Raw genomic sequence first — 23303 nt, 5'->3', positions numbered from 1 at the left:
AGTGGATTGGGAAGGCAGGGCAATTCATAAGCAAACTAAAACCATGTTAAAACATAGAAAGATTTGGATTAAATGGGTAAGTAGAATTAGGCCATGAAGATTTTCAAAAAGAATCTCATGACTTGGAACAACAAAAAAGTCAAGAGTCCTGTATGTAGGACAACTCCAGTGCAGGATTGGAGAGTAGGAGAGTCAAGACTATTAGTGATATAGGTGGGATGAGCGTTGAGAAGCATGCTGGGGTTAGAGTACACGTCAGGACATACACAGGGCAGGCCCGAGTATGTGCGAAACCGTGAGGGCCAGTCTGAAGTGTGCATGGCTCCCCAGTACATGTCTGCTCTGGGTCAGAAACAGCCAAGAGCTGTTCTGTTCATCATTTTCTCAGCTTAACCTCTGGAGATTCTGATTTGATAGATTCTGATAGGATCCAGGAATCTATATCAAATCACAGATGATTCTAATGAGTAGAAGTCACTGAGCCAGATGTTGTTGGAGGGCTATGGGTGGGCATTGGAGGACTGTGTGGAGCAGTGATGGGTGGCTGTCACTGGGTGCGGAAGATGTCAGCGGCTGTGGGAGCGGGATGGGGTGGGGTAGGAAGTGCTGGGACTAAGCAGTAAGAAGCTGTGGGAGGAAACAAGGGTCTGTGGCTCCCAGCAAAGAAATAAAACTCTTGCTTTGTTAGAAGGAAACCCCTGGACAGAACAAAGGATCGTTGAGTCTGAATGTTTGGGGTATGCTGAAACTTACAATCTACTTTTAAATATCTGTTGGCCTTGAGACAAAATTACTGAAATGTTTTTAGCTTTGTCTAATAGTCCTTGCTTAAAAAAACTTAGCATACACGATCACAGCATACACGATCACATCATTAAGTCACCCAGTTTTTTGAACAAAAGCTGCTGGGGTGGGGATGTGTCATTTCCTGCCCTTCCCAGAGCTGGTTATTGCTAGTTTTATTGCAGTTTGCTCTGAGCCAGGAGAAAATCTCTAGCTTCAGAACTACCCCCCCACCTCCCATCAGATGTTTTCATGAATTTCCTTGCACACCAGTGGTTGATGATGCCAAGTATGTGCTCAGAAACAGTGCAGTCCAGTGTAAAATCTGTGCCGGCCAGGAAGGCATACCTGCATATCTGGTGTAGTCAGTGCCACCCAAATGCTGTGGCCACTCCCACCATCAGATCTGCTGACACTCTCTAGAGCACATGTGGGTCTGGTTGCAGCAGATACACACCCACGACTGCTACCACCCAAAAAACTAACAAAAACAAGGTTCCAGGGCAGCCCTGGTGGCGCAGTGGTTTAGCGCCGCTTGCAGCCAGGTGTGATCCTGGAGACCCGGGATCGAGTCCCACGTCGGGCTTCCTGTATGGAGCCTGCTTCTCCCTCTGCCTGTGTCTCTGCTCCTCTCTCCCTCTGTCTCTATGAATAAATAAAATCTTTTAAAACAAACAAACAAAAAAAAAAAAACAAGGTTCCACACTAGACCAAACTTCTTTGGAAACTCTAACTCAGCAATAAGTAGGAAGAGGCACGGATTTTTTGTGTTTGCTTTGGGTCTGCTCCTAGACAATATTTTGTCCCTGCCTGTCCTCCTTCATTCCCAAACCTGTATTGAGCGCCTGCTAGATGCCAGACATGGTGTTGGATGTTGGGAATTCAGCTGCATGAATGACAAGAACACACCTCTTGGTGGCTCAGGTCTGTGTTTTAGGGACCTCCGATTTTTTTTTTTTAAGTAGTCTCCATACCCAACATGGGGTCTGAAACTCACAACCCTGAGATCAAGAGTGGTGTGCCTCCTGAGCCAGCCGGGCATCCCAGGCACTGATTCTGATGCATGCCATCTCCTGTGACAGATATGGACTGAGTGCTGGACAGTGGGAAGGGTAAGGGGCTGTGAACAATTCCATGTCCACTTGGAAAAATGCCTGACTGGAGACTGATCTGGTGTGTCAATGTTAGTCATGGAAATGTCCAGTTTCAGAGTTGTGAGTTCCAACCCCACACTGGACAAGGAGAGGACTTAAATGTTAAAAAAAAAAAAAAAAAAGAAAAAAAGATGTTCTCAGCTTTCTGAAAAATTATACTCTGTGGCTAACCTAATGTTGCTCTTGAATCACATAAAGAGGACCCCAACACTAGGCTGTTTGTCTTGGCAAACAAACCACGAGGTATGGGACATGGATGAGGTCAACGGCTCGATCTCTTAGAGTTTGTTATAAGATCACAGGAGGGATGCCTGGGTGGCTCAGTGGTTGAGCATCTGCCTTCGGCTCAGGTCGTGATCCTGGGGTCCTGGGATCGAGTCCTGCATCAGGTTCCCCATGGGAGCCTGCTTTTTCCTCTATGTCGCTGCCTCTCTCTGTGTCTCTCATGAATAAAGAAAGTCTTAAAAAAAGACCACAGGAGAAAATGCTTTGGACAGAGGAGCTGAAATACAGGAACAATGTGGTGGTCCTCATTTGCCACCCACCAGCACCCATTCCTTCTTCCAAAGGAAATGACATTTTATCCAAGAATCCACCATTTCCCCCGCACTAGGTTCCAGGGCAGTCCTAAAGACACTCCCATCTTCCTTGCCTGATTGGCTCTGCAGTGACCATGTGGCCAATGTGGGACCAGTGAGATGAGAGGAGAGAAAAGCTAAAGGTTTCTGGGGATGCTTTACCTTCTTTTTCTGGGAGTGGCCATGAAGCAATCTCCTCTTTTCCCCTGAAAGTGGTCCTACAAACAAAATCTTTAGGGTTAAGGGGACATTGAGTGTCACTGTGGCCCTCGAGGTATTAGTGACCTTTTGCCAGAGTCGCGCCCAGAGCTGGCTCCACCTGTGGACTTGCAGGTGGGGGAACCGGTGTGTGTTGTTCATGTTTAAGCTAATTGGAATTGGGTTACCTATTAATCGTGGACAAAAGCATCCTGAGTGCCAAGATATTCTTACCATCATTATTGTTATATTATTGTGTTTTTTTTTTTCAGACTTACCACCTAGAGAAAAAGCAACATGCAAAATTATGTATGTGCTGTGATTGCATTGTCAACTGGTTCATGGATGGGAAGATATGCTGAAATTAGTGATGCTTGCCCTAGATAGACGTGTTTTCCAGTTTCTATGAACTTGTACTTTATTTTACATGTTTTCTACAGTGACCCTGATTGACACATCATGGAAAAAATGTACAGGAAATAAGACCAAAAGTCAGAAAGTTGGGAAAGTTCTAGAATCTTGACTAATTTTTTCCCCTTTTCTCTATCAATTTTTGTATAATACGATTATTGTCATTTAAAGTTTTTAGTTCCTTTTTTTTTTTTTTTAAGATTTTACTAATTCATGAGAGACAGAGAAGCAGAGACAAGCAGAGGGAAAAGCAGGCTCCATGCAGGGAGCCCAATGTGGGACTTGATCCCAGGACTCTGGGATCACAACCTGAGCCGAAGGCAGATGCCCAACCACTGAGCCACCCAGGTGTCCCAGTTTTTTAGTTCCTTCATTGAAACTTTAAAAGAGTAGAGGCTTCCTTTCCTGCTTCCGGCTTGTGCATGCAGGGAAGGCAGTTTCCCCAGGAGAGAAGGTAGGAAAAGTGCTTCATTCCAGACTTGAGGGTGTGCAGGGGGTCCTCAGAACCTCAAGGGTGCATTAGCCTGCACTTCTCTTTCAGAGCATTTCTCTGTCATTCCATATTTACTAGCAGGATTATCTGATTGTAGCTGGTCCTCTGCTGAGTGCCACAGGATCCGTGTATCATACCCTCAGCATCTGGCACATGGTATGCACTCGGGGACAAATTTCTGTTGAGGAATGAATGGAAGACAGAATCAGCCCTAGTGGCATTGCTTTGAGGTATAAATATTTCCAATTACAGGGACAGGCACTGAAGCCATCCTCTCTCTCCTGGTGGTTAGAGTCTTAGGACATTTTGAGAGGGAAACAGGACTAGAGAAAGGACTCTAGGTCTGGAAGCTGGAATCTGCATTTTTTTCTTTTTTTCCAGTAATCTCTACACCCCATGTGGGGCTTGAACTCACCCTGAGACCAAGAGTCGCAGGCTCCCCCAACTGAGCAGTCCAGGCACCCCTGGGATCTGAATTTTCAGGTGGTGTGGAGAGTCACACTGGAGTACGTGCTCTAGGACATCCTGTTGGAATCATTCAGCGTCACCGAGCTCCCAAGAAGACCACACTCATGCCCTTGTGTGTTTAATGTGAGTCAGTCTTTATTTTGCACTTGTGTGGTACATTAACAAACTCCACATACAAGATAGCATTACATATTGTAGGTTAGCATTACAGCATTATGCAGTTTCACACAATTCGTTTGCTTTTCCAGTTTTTTTTTAAATTTGACACATTTATTTTGAGTTTCATTTTTTACAAGAGAAGACACAAGGTAAAGAAAGACGACCACATTGGAGAAGGATCATGGTGAGGGCAATGTCACTATCACGGCCATAATAAAAGCCTTCCAATAAAAGACTTGCACCATTCCCTCTTCCTGAGCAAGCCGCTCCTGTCCCACAAACCAGTTCTATCTGCTTACTTCTCTAGAGCATGTTCATAAACACCTACATCTTGGCTGTACTCCACTGAGAACTGAAAGAATAACTCATAAAGGGACTTGTGTTATTAAGAAAAACTCTTGTCTTCCCAAAGGAATCAAGGTATCAGCAGAGAAGGCCTGACTCTTGGAAAATACGAAGTGACCGTCCCCTAAACCCTTCCTGACCATGAGTGCCTTGTGCAAAAGTGAGAGTGTGACTCTCTTGTCTTTCAACTGACTCTTTGGAGGAGGCGCTGCTCCTCTGGGAGGGACACGTTTGAAAGCCAGAGGCAGCTAAGAAACTTTGGGACAGCCAAGCCGAGGGCGTGATGGATCAGGCGTGAGGTAGGAGGGAGGAGCCCTGTGCTGTCTGCCTCTTGGCTCCGGAACTTCCCACCCTGTCACCTTGCCACCCACTGCTCCACAGACCCAAAGAAACGGGGGAAGAAAGCTACAGGAGATGGGGAGAGAGGGGTGGGGTGAGGCTGCCTTCCCAGAAGTAGGCAGGAGGAGCTGCAGAGGCTCACTGAGCGAGGCCAAGGCCAGACTCTCTCCACCTGTGGCTTTGCATGGTTTCTGGGAAGGAAACAAAAGTGAGTTGCTCAGCGATTTCTGATCTTCAGACATTAAGGCGATGAAGAGGAAGCATTTAAGTTTTTTTCCTAATGGGTCTTCAGAATGCTCCTGTCAGATTTACATTAAACTATCTCAAAATGCATTTTTAGAAAACAAAAATTATTTTCTTCTACGTATGATACAGTATTTACATTCCATGGAGTATAAGATTGAGCCAGTGGTGTGAGCACACTGATGGGATGTGAGTCAGATCGGGGGATGGGGAGCTGGAGGGTACAAGAACAGTGGGCTTCGTGCCTGCTCAGCACTTTCAGGAATCCAGGTTTTAAAAAGAACAACAAAAGGATTCAGGGGAGCAGACTGGTTTCAAATCCACAAGAGCTAAGGGAATGACCCAGGCAGCAGTGCCACCCTGTCTGTGAACTCCCAGCCTCCTCAGAAGTGAGTCAGAAGGGATGCTCTCTCGTTGGGTGTGGACCTGCTCTTTCAGGCTGATTCCAGCTGCTGCCCATCTGAGCTGTTCTGCAGGCCAGGGGAAAGATCTTCCTGTGCAAGCTCACTGACGGCCCACCAGCCTCTGCCCTGTGACAGGTCTCGACGCTAGAGCCATGGCTGACCAGGAGGCTGGAGACCTAAGTTCTAATCCTGGCAAGACACTGGCTCCCTGGCAACCTCAGCTGCCGGCTGGCAGGAGAGGGATGCAGCTCTGTGCTTCCCCATCCCTTCCCTTGACTCAACTCAAAATCCAAGAACTAAGCACTCTGTGAGGAGGGGCAGGATGGTATAAAAGAATCCAGGTTACCTCAGTTGCTCATTAACTCACATTTACTCATTTCACTCACTTCCTCAGTTTTAAGAGCCGTAATGGAAAAATTTAAGGATAAAGAATAATTTCTGATGGCCATTTTCCTTGTGAAGCAAAACCAATTTCATCTAAGCTACCTGAGAAAACTCTAAAGCTTCTCATTGGTCAGCATTTCTGGGAAAATGCCAATTTCATCCTTCAAACCAACAAATGGCTGTCACTTCCTGGTGGCGCTGAGAGGGGGTGGCGGACACTGTCCTGCCTGCACCCACAAATGGCATCTGGGACCTGCCGCTTGAGCCCACTGGAGCCACCCCAGCTAGTTTTGAAGGCTCCGAAGCTCGCTCCAGAGAGGATCTCTAGTTTCGTAAACCCAAATTCTACCTTGAAGTCCGCTGTGGTCATATGCTTCATCTCGAGTTAACCCTAGGCCACCCCCGAGGCCTCCCAGCAGCAGTGTGGCAGCAAAAACTCCACATCCCACATCCTATTTCCCCTGCACACCCTGTCTTATCCACCCCACCCTCGTTTCTTGGCTCACGACTGACCTCTGGACCCTGAGCTCCAGGAGCTGTCTGAGGCGTGAGGGAGACAAGACAGGGATGAGGACACCATGAGCTTTCATGTGAGTAAAATATCCTTCTGGGGGGAGAGGGGGTGCGAGAGTCACTCTCTAGAGAAGCCTAGTAAAAAGAGGCCAATTTCAGGTGATCAGCAAATACAATTCGGCACAAAACACAATTTTCATGGTTCAAAATCTGTAACTTGATATTGGCAGTTAGGCTAATTTCTTCAGTTTGTATTAGACATGCAAGTATAAGGTTACATTGTTATATATAGACTCGTGAGGCCTTTCCCTCTCTTTTTCCCCATTGAAAAAAAAAAAAGGATTTCTAGTGCCTTGCAAAGGAGAAAAATCATCCTCCCTAAGAACTGATCTGCAGCTGTGGTCACGTGGGGTGTTCTTTGTGGGGTTTGTTTTGTAAGAAATCTTCTACAACTAAAATGAGGTTTTGAGTCCACTCCTCTCCGGCATCTCTCCCTCCGCCTGCCTTGTCTGCCTCGGGCTCGGCTCCGGGAGGACGGGCAGGATCAGTACTCGCTCAGACTGTGCCACTTGGCCACGGGCTTGCGGGGGCTCTCGCAGACCTCCCGCCAGTGCTCGGCGCCGCTGCTGGTGACGCTGTGTGCGCCCAGGATCAGCCTCCCCACTGCTTCATTCTTGGTGGTGCGATCGAAGTCGATGACCAGAAACTCGATGCTCACGTCGGGCAGGAGGTCTGGCGGGATGTCATAGACGAAAGACTCATTGAAGACTGGGTTCAAAGTGCACTTCTTCACATGGGTTTTCTTCTTGGCAATGCGCTTTCTGCCGTAGTAGACGTTCACCTTGACATAAGGATCTGGGGCGGCCAGAGAGACAAGGAGAAAGGGGGACAGGCCCATGACACAGTCCTCCTCTAAAGGGTGGCTCTGTGTCGGAAGGGGGCTCTGCGGCTCCTTGAGTGGTGGCCACTCACTCACTCACTCTCCACTGATGTGCCTCCAACACACTCTGACTTCAGTTCATCTGCCTGCCCAGGCAAGGGGCTGAGGGGGGCCATCAGGACCACTGGAGGACAACTTCCTCATCATGAGTGGGGACAGCCCATGAGCCCAGGAAGCCGCGTCTAGGGCGCAGGGATAAGGAATGCCTGCGGGGCTTTTCAGAGGTCTCCCCTGGAGCTAGCTCAGTGCCTGGTGTGCATCTGATGGGACCCCTCACCCAGGGCCTGGAGGGCACCTCCTGCGCCAAGGACATCTAGATCCCAGGTAATCACGGGGAAGGGAGTGGGGCCTGAAGGGTGCAGGGGTGTTGGGGCCACAGGCGGGTTGAGGTAAATAGCTGCTACCTGAGAGGCCAGTGATGTCCATTTTCGGCAGGTGTCGGGCTTTGAGGACCACCACGGTCAGTCTCTGTGCCACGGGCTGGTAAGACAGAGACACCTGGAGCTCCCCTCTGCTAATGCACTTCTGGAAGAGGAAAGATCTGATAAATGTCCAGGACTGGGGAGTAGGGAGGGAACCGGAAGTGTGCAGAGCCAGGGAGGGGGCCTGCAGAAGCATCCAGCAACTTGAGAGTGTGCTCCCCCCTCATTTAACAGGGAAGGGAACCTGACATGTTCTCATTATAATCCTAATATTAAATGAGACCATCTGCATGGAGAGGCCACCTCGCCTGGTATTCCACAGACCCAGGCTGGAGGGCTCTGGATTCCAGTCCTGTTGCCACTCTCTGCCTGTGTCACCTGGGACAAGAACTTGACGGCTCTATGCTCCAGTTTCCTCATCTGAAGGATGGATGTAAAAACGATACCAACCTCATAGTATCATCCAGAGGACTAAATTAAAACCAGTAAACTTTGACCTGTGCTTGGGCCTAGAGAAGGGCATGCTCACCTGTTGCCTCATTTGGTTCTTGCGATAAAAGCTTTAGAGACTGGATGGTGGAAGGCAGGAAACTTGGGACTGAGCCTTCACTTTGCCACCTACTCAGCCCCTGGCTTTGGGCAGGTTCCTGAATGTCCTAGCGACTGTTCCTCCATGTTACAAGGTGAGTGCCCACACCTGCCCCACCTGCCTCCGTGGATGCACCTGGGAGTATCCTCTCCAGCCACACTGGCTTCCTCCCCTCTGCCCACAGATTTCCATTTGCCTCTTTGAATTGTATTCTAGGCTGTGCTTGGGAATTGAAAAAACCCTCCCAACCTCCAAGGACATTTTAAGCAATGTTTGATATTTACTGCATGCTAGGTGCTGGGGGTCCCAAGCTGATAGGACCTGGTTCCTTTCTTTTTCATTTTTTCCCATTTGTTCTCTCCCCGCTCCCCTTTAAGTAATCTCTACACCCCATGTGGAGCTTGAACTCATAACCCTGAGATCAAGAGTCATGTGTTCCACTGACTGAGCCGGCCTGGACCCAGTTGTCACTTCCAAGGAGCTTACCATGCCCAGAAGAGACTGAGATAAACAAACATGCCCTCATTGGAGCAGGAAGGAGCCTGTGTAAGTGCTGCTGGGGCAGAATGTGTCCACTGATCTTGGGGCTGAGTTTATGAAGATAAGTAGGAATCTTCCAGGCAATGTAGAGGGAAGGCCCACTGTGTTCAGAGAATGGTGAAGGAGCCTGTGTAAGTGCTGCTGGGGCAGAATGTGTCCACTGATCTTGGGGCTGAGTTTATGAAGATAAGTAGGAATCTTCCAGGCAATGTAGAGGGAAGGCCCACTGTGTTCAGAGAATGGTGAAGGGGAGGTGCTGCCCTTGGGGTGTTGGTGGGGGATGAGAAGGGGGGGGGCTCTAGGAAACAGCTCAGCCAGCCGCTCACAGGCCCAGGATGGCTGCCAGCACCCAGCACGGGAGGGACACAGTCATTGCTCTGTTACTGTTTTACGAAGACTAGTATTGTTCTAGTGGAAGCCGGAGAATAAACTGGAGGGGAGAGGAGCCCAGAGGCTGCTGCATTGGGCTGTGGAGGGGACACCAAAGCCTGGACCCCCTCAGCAGTGGTGGGTGTGGGGCAGGCCGCGTTCCAGGAAGAACTCACCGGAATGGGGGGCAAGTTCGTGTGTTTCTAGCTTATTTTTTGTTTCATTTATTTGTTTCTTTTGTTTTCTCATTTAAAAAATTTTTTCTTTTTAAATTTAATGTGTTTCTGGTTTATAAGGTAGGGATGAAGCTGTGAGACGGAAACTAAAAGGAAGTGGGGTTCAAGGAATATTGGACAAAGGAAGGAAGGTTGGGACAAAACTCCCCTCACTACCAACTCTCACTCCTTGTATTCTTCAAAGCACCAGAAAAATGTCACCTACTTCAGGAATTCTAAGCAAAGCCAGACTCTACCCACCACCAGCCTTCCGTCTGCCTCGTACTCCCCCAAATGGCCTACTGTGCGCCCACCGGGCCCGGTGTTCCATCAGCAGTGGCGGCTAGAGATGGGGACAAGGAGAGAGCCTGCTCTCTGGAAGCACACAGGCTCCCTGTACCACTTGCTCAGGGAAGCCCGTGCAAGAGAAGGAAATCATCCGGTTAGCTCATCAGTGAAAAACAAGGAAAGAAACCTCCAGGTCTGTGCTTTGATTATAAGCCTAACTCATCTCAAGGAATGAAACTGTAATAATGTTTCACATGGTTTAAAAACATTCCTGAGGCTCTGTTTCATACCAGGAACATAGGGAAATATCTCTCATTGGGCATAAAATGACTAAAATTATAAACTCAGCCTTTAGCTTTTGAAACTGAAGTCCCAAAGAGAACAGGCTTCAAAAAAGATTTTCATGACTTTTCTCTGCTAGATGGAAGCCCCACATTTTTTCCTTACCCATAACATACATCTTGTCAGGTCTTGATTATATCCATGGTAAGTACCCTCAGCCAGTTTAGAATCACAGGCTGCTTGCCCTTCTGGGCTGCTTCTCTTTGACATGAGTTGGAACCCAATCGAGAACGTAACCTCATTTTCACTATTAGCTACAGCCAAATGGCATCAGGAGAGTAATCCCATGTGAAAACAAAAACTAAATGCCATCCAGAAGAACATTCAGAACTGAGCTACCCAACACTCTAGCTATTAGCTCTATGTGTCCGTTTAAATTCATTAAAATTAAATAAAACTAAAATTTTTGTTCCTCAGTCACACTAGTCATATTTCAAATGTCCTAGTGCAGACAGAGAATGTTTCCACCATCACAGAGAGCTCCGGGGTACAGCAATGATCCTGAAAGTACTTCTGGATGATTGGGGCCACCACTCCCCTCCATGTCCATGAATAAGGAAATATTAACTAGATTTGATGTCCAAATACTACATTCCAAATATTAAATATGAATATATACAATCTTTAAGTATAATTTGAACTTTATATACAGAAGAAGGGTAATTTGATTTGAAAAACAAAGAGTTGGGCAGCCCCAGTGGCGCAGCGGTTTAGTGCCGCCTGCGGCCCAGGGTGTGATCCCGGAGACCAGGGATCGAGTCCCACATCGGGCTCCTTGCCTGGAGCCTGCTTCTCCCTCTACCTGTGTTTCTGCCTCTCTCTCTCTCTCTCTCTCTCTCTCACTCTCTCTCTCTGTGTTTCTCATGAATAGATAAATAAATAAATCTTAAAAAAAAAAAAAAAAAAGAAAGAAAAACCAAAGAGTTTTTTGAGGCACCTGGCTGGCTTAATAGGTGGAACATGCAACTCTTGATCCTGGGTTGTGAGTTCAAGCCCCATGTTGGATGTGGAGCCTACTTGAAAGAAAGAAAGAATACAAAGAAATAAAAAATAAACCTTGATCATTAAACACAAAACAAAAAAAGATTTTTATTTGTAAAAAAAAAAAAAAACCATTGACTACAAAATTATAGCTTGGATTTCCTAATTATTTTGTTAAAACTGTGTTTTGTAAGTCACTTAATATAACAAAATCTTCCCAATCTGAATCCCCAAGCCCCTTCCCGAGTTTTGGATAACTTCTGGTTACCTTTTTAAATAATTTTCTCCCCTAAAATCACCCCTCAGGCAATTGTTCTCCTTTGGCCATTTTACATGGGCAGGATGCCCTTCCCACCAACCACATGCCACTCTTATTCTGCACCGAAGACCAGATTTCACCTCCCCTCCCCCTCCCCTTCTCTTTCCACCCAATTCCCACTGCAAGTAGCATTGTCAAGGGCTCTTTCTCAAGGGCTCTTTGTAAAGGGCTGGGAGCAAGCTCCATTTCCCAGCCCCCTGGCCTAGTGAGGCAAAAACCCTATTGGGGGCAGGCAAGTGGAAGCCCAAGCAGAGGAAAGGCCTTCTCCGTGCCTGAAACAGCTGGAAGGCTTTGCTCTCAGAGTGGGCTCCTGTCTCTCTCAGTGGAAAAGATGAGCAGGCACAGTGGCCTTAGGAAGACATGCAGGTGACAGAAAGGCTCAGGTGACAGTCTATTCCCTGGAATGAGCAGAGCCCCTTCCAGAGTGACTGGCCACACAGTGTTCACACTAGGTGTACCCGCTTAACCTCAATGCACTTTTACAGGGACCAGAAGTCCCATGGGCCATCTGCACTCAAATCACAGCCATGGGAAAACCAGAGGAATAAAACCTTACTCTTCAAATACATCCCTCATCTCCCCGAAATGGAAGCACAGCTACTCTCTTCGTGGTGCTTCTCTTTCTCTTTCCAGTCCCTTTTGGCTCAATTGCATGACCTCTAGGTTCCTCATAAATCTGAGATTTTAAGACTTATGTGCTTCCCGTGACCATTGTCCCCAGCCGTCCATAGCAGATGGGGCCCAGGAAGGACAGGAAGTGACCTGAAGTAATTCAGGGGAATCCACTCATAAAGTACTTCTCTTCCCACTGTCTGTTCTTTCTCCTGGAGCCCTCTCTGGACTGTCTCCCTTCCCTGTGCAGGGGATTTATTATGGAAATGTAAATTCAGTTCAATTTTTATCCCAGGCTCATAGATATTTTTATCTACGCCTGGCTCACTCAATCAGAAGAGCAGATTCCTGACCTTAGGGTTGTGAGTTCAAGCTCCACGTTGGGTGGATAGCTTACTTAAAAAAAATGTCTATCTGAACAAAATATTAGAAAAAAACCTGCCACTTAAAAAAAAAAAAAAAAAAAGCGGGCAGCCCCAGTGGCACAGTGGTTTGGCGCTGCCTGCAGCCCAGGGCGTGATCCTGGAGACCCGGGATCAAGTTCCACGTCAGGCTCCCTGCATGGAGCCTGCTTCTCCCTCTGCCTGTGTCTCTGCCTCTCTCTCTCTCTCTGTGTCTCTATGAATGAATAAATAAAATCTTTAAAAAAAAAAAAAAAAAAAGCTAGTTCTAGAGTCTAACTCAGAGATTTGGGGAATTATAGAATTTATATTGTGATCTTCCACTAATAATCAAGGGTTAATTTTTAATGCTTCTTACATTGTTCTGTGTATTCATAAGAGCTGAGAGTGCTCTCTATGATTCCATCAGCCTTCACGGCCCAGCCTAGATGAAACCTTAAAGAGGTGGCGGTTGCTGGCCCAGAGAAAGGAGTGAAATGGAAGAGTCAGAGAGGCTGACCAGTCCTGGGCTTCTTCAACCAGATTGCACTGGGCAATGGAAAGGACAAGAGGTGACTTTCTCTGCTAGAGGAGGGGAGATGCAGTTGATGGGGGAGGGATGTTATCTAGAGAAGTGCAATTCTCATGGGTCCTCACCCAGGCCTCTGGTCCCATATTAGAAGGGGATGCCTCCACAGACCAGAAAAAGCTCTCTACAGAGTGTGGAACAGTTTAGAGCAGCTCTGACTGGTCAGCCAAGGGGAGATCATAGCCGAGAGGCTCAGGGTAGATATGTGGAGGCTGCACTGCAGGGAGTCACAGGGACTGGCGCTGGCCAAGTGACAGCCATGGCTAAGGATGGAGTGCAGCCCTGCCCACACACGCACGCTGGGGAAACATGCTCAGGAGGCCCAGGGGGCTGGGAGGCTCTGGCACAGGGGTGCACGGGCTCTGTGTGTCCTGTCTGGGCCTCTCCAAGGCGATGTGTTGTTCAGGATCCTAGCCCTGGCTTGTCCCTCCTAAAGGGAGTTAATAAAGTGGAAAGAAACTTGGCTTTTGCCAACAGCCCCTGGCAGTTTAGCAAATGCCATTGTCTGTGCTCCCTGGCCAGTGTCCTGGATTTGAGGCTGTTTTGTTCCCAGCCCGAATCAATCCCTTTCCTGGCCCGTCTCTTCCCAGCTGCAGCTTGGCACAGAGCCATCGCCTGCTTTCGGCCTTGGGCTTCAGGAACATGAGCTGTCTGGGGCAGTCCAGCCAGTGGATGGCTCGACCAAGGCTGGGGCCACAGGGCAGGGAGCTGGGGCAGCTGGATGAAGGCAGGCAGTGGAGCACTAGGGATACTGTAAAGAGGGGTCAGGGAGCAGGAAGGGCTTGGAAGAAACCTGAGGAAAAGAGAGGGCAGTTCAGGGGAAGGGGATGGAGGGGATGAAAACTAGTTTTTATCCATGTTTCTGACTCCAACCTCAGAGGACACAAGAGCCCCTGCTGTCCTGGGCTCTAGAATGTTTCTTTGTGTCTTGGCATTGGATGCTGACAAAACCCCTCTAATACTCTTAAAACATTTGGGCTTCCCTGGCCTCTCCACAGTAGAGCTGGGTGTGCCACACAACAGCTGCAGTTCTCTGGGCGGTGGCATGGCTGGGCTGGCTCCAGTGGGACAGGTGCCTGTGACACAATCCAAGACGCAGTGCCTTCTGCTTCCCCCACAACGCTCCCTTTTAGAGAGTAAAACTTGTGCCTGGAGCTCACTGCACACATGGCCCTACTGGCCTGGAAGCCTTTCTGGTCCAACCCTGAGTGCCCTGCCTCCCCATTGAGTGCAGAGTGGAAAAGGCATCCGGAGATAAGTCTGGCCTCTAGGCCTCGGCTTTTTCTGCAAGATGTACGGTTGTTTTCAGCGGCTCTGACACCCCTTCAGAACCTCCTTCCTCCTGCAGTGACTCAGGCTCCCTTGCCGTCCTTTACTTTCTCAAAACAAAACATAAAGGTCTGAGAACCACATGCATCTCCCCGGGATCAGACCTTACTAATAGTAGAAATAGTGGCACTAGGGGCTGTGCAAATGAATCCTCTTGCATCACTCCTGTGGGAACCTGAGATCAGAGTTGCTAAGCGAAGCTCAGTAAGCTGGCGAGATTTGGATTCAAACTCAGCTTCGACTTCACAGCCCTTGTTATTAACTACTTACACTGTACCTTGAAACAGGAACGAAAGTCTACATTTAAAACGCCAAAAACCTCTATCAAGACACCTGCCACCCTCACAATCTGATGGTTGCCAAGATGGTCTCCCTCCCCCAGGGAAGTGAGGTTCTCAGGGGCAACTACCTGCCAGACATATTACCTCTTCTGATCCCCAAGCCCTGCGAGGAGGCTAGTGTTAGCAGCTCCACGTTACAGACAGGGAAACAAGCTTACTTGCAGGGACCCTGGGCTGGGAAGCAGTGAGCTGCAGTGGGTGTTACCAGGGCAGCCAGGGTGCTCTGCAGATGACCGCGGTGCCCCCAGGTATGTATAAAATGCATGAATGAGGGGGGTGGGACACATTTCTTGCACCCCTGAAATTATGACTCATGAGCCACTGCCAGCCCAGTGGGGAGAAGACAGGAATGCGGGTTCTCAGTTCCCTTCTAGCCTGTGCGCCCTGGGGTGCAGAGGAGGAACATGTGAGGCAGGGCTCGGGCTGGGGGGAGGGGCTCAGAGGTCAACTCACTGGCCCGAGTTGGTGGAGAGGCCACGAGAAGCCCCACCTGAGGTTGGGCTGGACAGGGAGGCTGAGGGCAGAATTACTTTAGTCCCATCATGGTCCCCTGGAGGAAGATCACATCTGGCTTTGGAGAGGAAGCTGGCCCCCATGTCCTTGACATCACGAGGGCCTAGGACTGGTCGGGGGGAACCCACTCCTAGTAAGCTGGACTCAGCATCAGGATACCAACCACAAGGGGAGACTTCAGAAGCTCCCTGTCCTTCTCTCCTCATGCAGTTCCTTTTGGAGGAGACCTAGCCGGATGGCCCCTCTGTCTCACTTTGGCCACTGCTGAATTTTTTTTTTTTAAAGATTTATTCATTTATTCATGAGAGACTCACACAGAGAGAATCAGAGACACAGACAGAGAAGCAGGCTCCCTGCAGGGAGCCCAATGCAGGACTTAATCTCAGATCTTGGATCAGGCCCTGAGCCAAAGACAGATGCCCAATCACTGAGCCACCTAGGCATCCTGGCCACTGCTGATTCTCAAAGCCACAAGTGTCCTACCTATTGCTCCCCCTGGCCATCTATACACCCCCTTGCCCTTCCCCTTGTTCCCTGAGATCTTGCCTCCCCCTACCTACCAGCTCTCCCCGACATACTCTCCCTCCTCACCTGGATGTTCCTTTTGGTGATGTCCCTGGTCAGCTGTGCCTTGCCTGTGCTGGGATCCACGCCAGCCAACGGCACCATCACCTCCCCGATGACATCGTCCCGGGAGAAGCGGTCGAAGCTGAGAACAAGGAAGTGCAGCACCAGGTCCTGCAGCTGGCTGTAGGGGATGCCATAGAAGGTGAAGGTCTCGTCGAACACAGGGTCCAGGGTCTTCCGTAGCACTCTAGTCTTCACCCGGTGCCGCTTGTCGGGAAGGATGGTCATTTTGATGTAGGGGTCAGAGCCCTGGGTCTGCTCATCCATCACTGGCAGCCCATGGGCCTCCTGGATTGTCACCACCAGGGCTTTTTTCGGGAAGTTGTAGTCCACTGAGAAGGTGAGAGAGCCGAGCATGACATCCTCCTCTGGAGATGATGGAGAAGTGGTCTTGCTCTCCCCAGGGGTAAGGCTCGCAATGGGGCTCCTCAGTTCTTCCCCATAGTCCACCTTGATGGGTAACTGGTCTATACAAGATCCAGAGCTAGGTCCTCCAGGACCTTTGTCTGGGCCCAGCAGGCCAGCCTCTGCTGCATCCACCAGCACATTCCCGCGCCCACCTTCCCTCCCACCGCCATCTTTGTCTCTCCGCACTTTGATGATTTTCTTCTTGTTGCTGAGGGTCTCTGGATATATGCTGATGCCTTTGAGCATATGGATAAACTTATATGGTGGGGTCTTGTGCTTCTTCTCTGCCCGCTGGTGGCAGCATGTCCACACAAAGACGGTCACCGACACGCACACCACCAGCACAGATGCCCCAACAAGGCCAGCCACCACTGGTGACACATCTGAAGGTGGAGACCAGAGATGCATCAAGGCAGGTAGACCTCAACCCCCCGTCCAGAGCTCCTCTACTTACGGCCTCTGCAGAGCCAACGTCATCCGCAAGCTAGCCTGCACCGCAGAACATGCTCATCCAGGCTTACCCTCCTCTCTAGGAGATGCCCTGAGCCATCCTCTCTGACCAATCTGGAGCTGTTCCTTTCCCTCAGACCTGGATGAAATCTTTCCCTTCTCCAAGAAGCCTTCTTTACAGTGCCCCACTCAACTCCCTGGTCTTTTCTTGGCTGTCTCTCAGCACTCAAGGACTTGGTTCACTCTTATTGATTTGTGTTTCACATAAAACTGTCCTGTGTGATAAAGTCACCTTTTACCTCAACCGTTACACAATGCACAAGGGCACAGGCCGTGTCTGGTTTCAGGAGAATATTCTACAGCATCCAGTACAGGGTTTGCAGTGGGCTTGTGGTGACAGAATGGCAGCTGGAGTAGAGGATGTAGGGCTGACTCTGGGTGGTCTGGGTACAGTGTTTAAGGGCGGTAAAAAGAAATCTGGATCTGAGTATTTTTAAACTATGTTGCAAATTTTAGCTCCCAGTTCCAAATACTTGTACTTTGTCTTATTTTACTTGAAAAAAACACATTTTTTTCAAGTACTTGTATTTTTAAATAGGAAGAAATAGGGACTATGGAAAATGTCAGCTCTTTGCTCAAATATCACCTTCCTAGTAAGGCTCAACCTCCTTGCCACCAAGGCCTACATGTCCCAGCCCTGGGTAACTTTCTCCTTATGTCTTATCTTTTTCTCTCACATACAGTGACACAGATGCATGTGTGCACACACAACATATATATAGGTGCACACACAAATATATAATTTTACTATAAATTTTACTATATATCTTCACTAGTGAGTAAGTTTCACAAGGACTGGGATTTTTCCTGTTTTGTTCACTTCTGTATCCCCAGCATTAAAAATGCAGAGCTGGTACTTGGTACGTATTTGCTGAATGAATAAATAACTATAGAGAAAGACTGTTTCCTTCCCATCCTTTACCCTATCCTTTCCTACACAAATTGGGCCCCTAACGAGTTTGGGGTACACTGAGGCCAAATTGGGTTTAGGCCTTGAACGTGTTAGTAAGGCCTCTAGTTTTCCACATTACTTTGTAGAGGAAGACTTAGGTAGGGCAGGGAGAACTAAGGAAATGAACATGACTTCAGCACATTCCAGAATCTTTCTGAAACATCCTTCCACCGGGTATCTGCCTGGCTCACTTCCTCACTCATTGAAGGCCTCTGGTCAAACCTTCCCTTGTCAGAAAAGCATCTCCTAGCTGCCCCTAGTGAGACAATACCCCCTCACTCTGCTTTATTCTTCTTCATAGCATTTATTACTCCTGACATATATTTACCTGTCCTTCCTTACTAGAGAAGATTAACAAGAATAGTGATGGTTTTGTTCACTGCTATATCCCCACATCCTAGAACCATGTGGCACATAGTAAGTATTCAGTGAACAAATGAATCAGTGAATTCAAAATAGCCTCCAAACATTGGAAAAAGAACATCAGTCAATATGATTATATATATCAAGGGTAAATATAAAATTCTATATTGGCCTTCAAAATCTATTGATGCACAATACTTGACAAGTCTAAGCAAAAATAATCTAGTTGTGGGACACCTGGGTGGCTTAGTTGGTTGAGAGCATGACTCCTGATTTTGGCTCAGGACATGATCTCAGGGTTGTGGGATCGAGACCTGTGTTGGGCTCTGCACTGGGCGTGAGCCTGCTTAAGATTCACCTCCCTCGCCCTCTCCCTGCTATGTGGATGTGTGCATGCTTTCCTCTCTCTCTCTAAAAAGAAAAAAGAAAAATGTAGTTGTTTAGGTAACCACAAATCTGAAGTATAATTAGTCTAATGCCACCCCATACTATGAATATGATGTCCAGATGACGGTGGTGGGGGTAGTAAGATTTAATCTGCACTGGTCATAACATATGTAGAGTGTTCCATCTAGCACTGACAAGAATAAAAACTGCTATTGTTTCGTGTATATTTATTGTGTCCCTGGCAGACATTGTGCCAGAGCTCTCTCTGAATCAAAGAACTCACTGAATAGGTACCACAAATATGCCCACTTTATAACTGAGGGACCTGGGGACTCAGATTTGCCTAAGGCTACATAGTAGCCTGCCTGCCTGACACCAGAGTGTCTCTATATTATGGATAATCGGAATAATAAAATACCTGGAAACCATATCAAATGAGGAAAAGTTGAAGGAATTGGAGCTGAGGGGTTTGGAATAATAACTTTCTTCAATTATTTAAGGCATTTTGATGGAAGAGGTCTGGTTTGAGATTTACATTGGAGGGCAGGTTCTAGCACCAGTGCATACAGGCTACAGGAAGACAGATTCTGACTCAATGAAGAGAGTCAAATTATTATTAGAACTGCCTCACAATGGCTCAGATTGCTTCATGAGGCAATGAATCTCCAACTGAAAACTTTCAGAGGTTGGCTCACCCATGGTCAGGCATATTCTAAAATGCCTCTCTTGGGTAGGGATTGGACTAAATGTCTCTGAAGTTCTTTGTCCAATATTTCATGATTCTATGAAAGTTGGGATGAGGCAAGAAAAGAAGGGGTTACATTCTTAAGTAATACAGTACAGGGAAAGAGTAAAGCCATTAACAAAATAAATGAAGGCAACTATGTCCATGGCCATACTAAATAACTATAGTGTTTCTCAGATATTAAGTGAAATAAGAGTTGCTAGGGACAGGCTTCACAAAATGGGAGCGGCCTTGGTAGGAAGCTCCTAGGTAGGAAGCTCCTTGAAAACTGGTGGAAAAAAATTAAAAAAATAAAAAAATAAAAAAAAACCTGGTGGAAATAACATCCTGTCCATCTCTGAGTCCCTGAGTCTTTGCATCTAATAAGAGCTCAGTAAATATTTGAAAAACTGATTGGACTCAATGGTCAATGAAAATGGGCACAGTCTGAAAAAGTGGCTCTCTGCTCATCAATCAGGGACTTTCCTGAAAATTGCTTGCTACTGATTAATGACAGTGAACACAGATTGCCTCCATGAGAAGAGGAAAGCAAGGAACCAACAAGACAGGTGCATTTTTGAGAATAGTTTGTAAGAGAGATCTAATGGCCCAGGCTGGGAGACATCTGAGTGATCCTTTTGGCTCTATCATAGATTTATTCTGTGGTCTTCAGAGAGCCCACTCTAGGGTTTAGGATGCCTCCACACATGCTGTTAGAAAATGGAGTCTGGGGCAGCCCAGGTGCCTCAGCGGTTTAGTGCCGCTTTCAACCCAGGGCCTGATCCTGGAGACCCAGAATCAAGTCCCACATCAGGCTCCCTGCATGGAGCCTGATCTCCCCCTGCCTGTGTCTCTGCCTCTCTCTCTCTCTCTCTCTCTCTCTCTCTCTCTCTCTCTCTGTCTCTCATGAATAAATAACATCTTTAAAAAAGAAAAAAGAAAAAAAGAAAATGGAGGCGGGATGGGAAAAGAAGAGGAGGGATTCTCACGTTTCAGGAGGACAGATAAGGAAGACAAACCTATGAAGCCATCTGTGGACGATCCAGGCTCTCTCTCCTCCACCTGTTTTCCCACTTTTGCCCCTCTTTCCTTTTTTTTTTTTTAATTTTTATTTATTTATGATAGTCATACAGAGAGAGAGGGGGGGGTGGCAGAGACACAGGCAGAGGGAGAAGCAGGCTCCATGCACCGGGAGCCCGACGTGGGACTCGATCCCGGGTCTCCAGGATCGCGCCCTGGGCCAAAGGCAGGCGCCAAACCGCTACGCCACCCAGGGTTCCCCCCTCTTTCTTCATTTCGGTATCTGTTAACCCCTGCCTCTCTCCCTCACATCCAAGACAATGAACTAGAAAAATCAGAGATGCTGAAACTCAGAACCCTCTATTTTGCTTTCATCAAAAGCTTGGTGGGAAAAGGAAGTGGAACTGATGGCTAAAGTGAGTGCTTTAAAGTAGTCATAAATTGCAGTGACTGTGCTGCTTGCTCCTTTTGTCCTCCAAGGTCATGGATAATTGAGTGTTGGCTTGGTGTACCTCCAAAGAGCTAAAGCCTTTGAAATGAAGTACTCTATGAAATGTGAGAAAATCAGAAATGGCAGCTCTCTATGTAGTACCCCTGTATACATCTAAAGATCTGTAAGACATATCTAGGCTGTGCCTAGGTCTCTCAGCCTTTGACTAGACCTGCTATTGACACTCCCTCTACTATAGCCTTTCCTGTCAAGTGGGCCAGAGTGACACAGTGAAATGACAATGGAGTTTGGCATAAGCTGGACTTTGGTTTAAGTCTTTGTGCTACCCTTGCTGTTTGTTTGACTTGATTCATTATTTTGTCTCACTGAACCTGTTTCCTCATCTGGCAAATATATATAATAATGCCTACACTGGAGGATATTGTAAGGATTAAATAAAATGGAGTAGGTAAAATGCTGAAATAATTTTTCTCTTTTCCATTAATATTCCCTCTAAAGGAAACTACTATATCATGCTCCACACCTTCTAACTTTCCAAGGAATCTGGGACTGCAATTAGAGAAAAGAATATGTTGGATAGAAGGCATAAGACAAAAGAGAAAGAACAGGAAGAAAATCATGGAGTGCTCATGTGACCACAAAAGGGACATTAGTTTTGGAAATATAGGACTCAAAGGTAGAGATGCAGAAGGTGAAGTGGAAGAAAGAGATACCACTAAGATTTAGCCTTGGGGAATCAGTAAGAACCAGTAGCTAATGGGTGTGATCTGTTTTTTGGATACTTCCCCTGATCTGATATCTTCTTCCTGATTTTGAGGTGGGAGAGCTCATGGGGTTCTGCTCATTTCCACCAACCTCTTACTGGGGAAGGAGAAAAGCCATTTCCTAGTTGGATTGTGGCCCCGCCCTAAAAATTGTTGTCTGGATGCTCAAACCTTCTGGATTGCCTGAAGGATGTGCTCTTTTAGGGGATTTGAAGGAACCTGGGGCTCTCATCCAAGCTGAGGTGAAAAGGAGGGAGAAACAGGGTAACTCCTTTATTTTTGAACCAGGAAAACATAGCCCAGGAAGTTTGCAACCCTAGCACATTTTGGAGGAAGCCCCAAAGAGGAAAAAACTTGCTTTTTCAGCTTTTCTCTCGCGTCTTCCTCCATATTTTCCACCGGGCTCTCTGCTCCTGGGAGCACAGCCGGGATCACAGCCCAGAGGCCCGGGTCGGGGACCAGCCGCTCCGCGGTGACGTAATGCCTTGCAGGGTACACAAAGCGGCCTCCCTCCGGCCCGGCCTCTCCGCCCCTCCCCCCGGCCTGGTCCGCGCCCTCGCCAGCACCGGCGCGGTGAGTCCCCCTTTCGGAAAGGCCAGGCCAGGGAAACAGGGAACAAAGGCCCGGGAAGAGGGGCCTGGGCGCTGCCAGGAGGCCCAGAATAGACATCACGTCATCCCTAGCTCGGCAGCGCCAAGCGCCATTTGGTAGCATCGGACGGACCCACCATTACGGTGCAGAACCGCACTTGGGGGCCCTGGGCGGCCGCCAGCCCCGCGCCCCGCGCCCCGCGCCCCGCCCGCCCGCTGGGCAGCAGCTCCTGGCGCCCCCGCAGCCTCGGCTCCCCGCAGCGGGCCGCTGGCCCCCGGCCCCCCAGCCCCCCAGATGCCATCTTGGCGCCCATCCCCCGCCGCTGCCCTCCCCCGCAGCCCGAGGAATGGGAGGGGGAGCAGGGGGCACCGCCCTGAGCGCCCCGAGGGGGAGAGGTCCTCATCCTCCTCCCTTCCTCCCCTGCAGAGCGCCGACTCGGGCCACACAGGTTTCCGCGCGACCCGCGACCCCCGGCGACCCCCGGGGACCCCCGGATTGGCTGGCCCCTGCACCCGCAGCTCAAGTTCTGGCGCCGCTCGCCGTCGCAGGCCCAATCCTAGCGGGTCCGACCCTGAAGGCCCTGGGGTGGGCTTCGCTCCCTCCCGGCACTGGGCGCCCCTGGCTGTGCGGCGGTGCCCACGGCCCCAGGCTTTAGTTGTCCGCACTCTACTTACCAAAGCTAGGTCGGATATTGGTGATCTCAGCCATGTCGTAATCAGAGGCTATTGCTATGTATGCTTTTTCAGGGATCAGACGAGTCTGGGGGCGCCCGGTCAGCACCGAGGCCGCCGCTGTAGAGGGCCAGCTCAGGGGAGGGGGAAGGTGTCTGGCGGACACCTCCTGCGACGGTCAGGCCCCTGACTGCCAGCTGCGGCCGCCTCCTAAGATGCTCCGGGGATGCTCTGAGCGGAAGGATGCAGGTGCAGCCAGACTGGTCCTGATGCGGGTAGGCCCCGCCCTCTTCCGAGCGGCCCTCGGCAGGAGACTCCGCCTCCGCCCGAAGAGTTCCGGGAGCCAGGCCCCGCCCCGGAAGCTCCCGGCGAGGGGACCGCCGAGATTTCTGGAGAGGGAGACCCAGCCCACCGGCGGACCGCGGATGGGTGGGGTGGTCTGAGAGCTGTAGGTGTCTTTCCCTATGCAGTTCTATAGATCTTGTGGTTCCGGTTCCCGGGGCTTAATACAGCAGCAGAATGTTCAGGGTGACGGAACCTAGTATTTTGGAAAAAGAAAATTGTATACTGTCTGCATTTCAGTATCATTTGCCA

At 48.9% G+C, this 23303-nt stretch overlaps 2 protein-coding genes across 3 annotated transcripts in view; one reads left to right on the top strand and one right to left on the bottom strand.

Annotated features, from left to right (window-relative positions):
- Positions 1-4195: 4195 nt before the first annotated feature.
- On the bottom strand, positions 4196-23037 carry SYT11 (synaptotagmin 11). Of its 2 annotated transcripts, none has more exons than XM_072829888.1 (4): positions 22713-23037; positions 15833-16659; positions 7814-7937; positions 4196-7327 (listed from the first exon to the last, which is right to left on the bottom strand). In XM_072829888.1, the coding sequence occupies exons 1-4, from the start codon at positions 22744-22746 to the stop codon at positions 7017-7019; spliced, it is 1296 nt and encodes a 431-aa protein (XP_072685989.1). In that variant the 5' UTR covers positions 22747-23037; the 3' UTR covers positions 4196-7016. The 2 variants fall into 2 exon arrangements, with proteins under 2 accessions (XP_072685989.1, XP_072685990.1); XM_072829889.1 differs by having other exon boundaries at positions 7817-7937.
- Positions 21921-23303, top strand: part of GON4L (gon-4 like) — a 75309-nt gene continuing 73926 nt past the window's right edge. Inside the window, exon 1 of the mRNA XM_072829877.1 lies at positions 21921-22020. The gene's annotated coding sequence lies outside the window, so the exon portion shown is untranslated. The remainder of the gene's footprint in view (positions 22021-23303) is intronic.

Source organism: Canis lupus, chromosome 6, assembly GCF_048164855.1.
Source record: "Canis lupus baileyi chromosome 6, mCanLup2.hap1, whole genome shotgun sequence".
NCBI classification, from domain to species: domain Eukaryota; kingdom Metazoa; phylum Chordata; class Mammalia; order Carnivora; family Canidae; genus Canis; species Canis lupus.
This window is presented reverse-complemented; position numbering and strand designations above follow the sequence as displayed.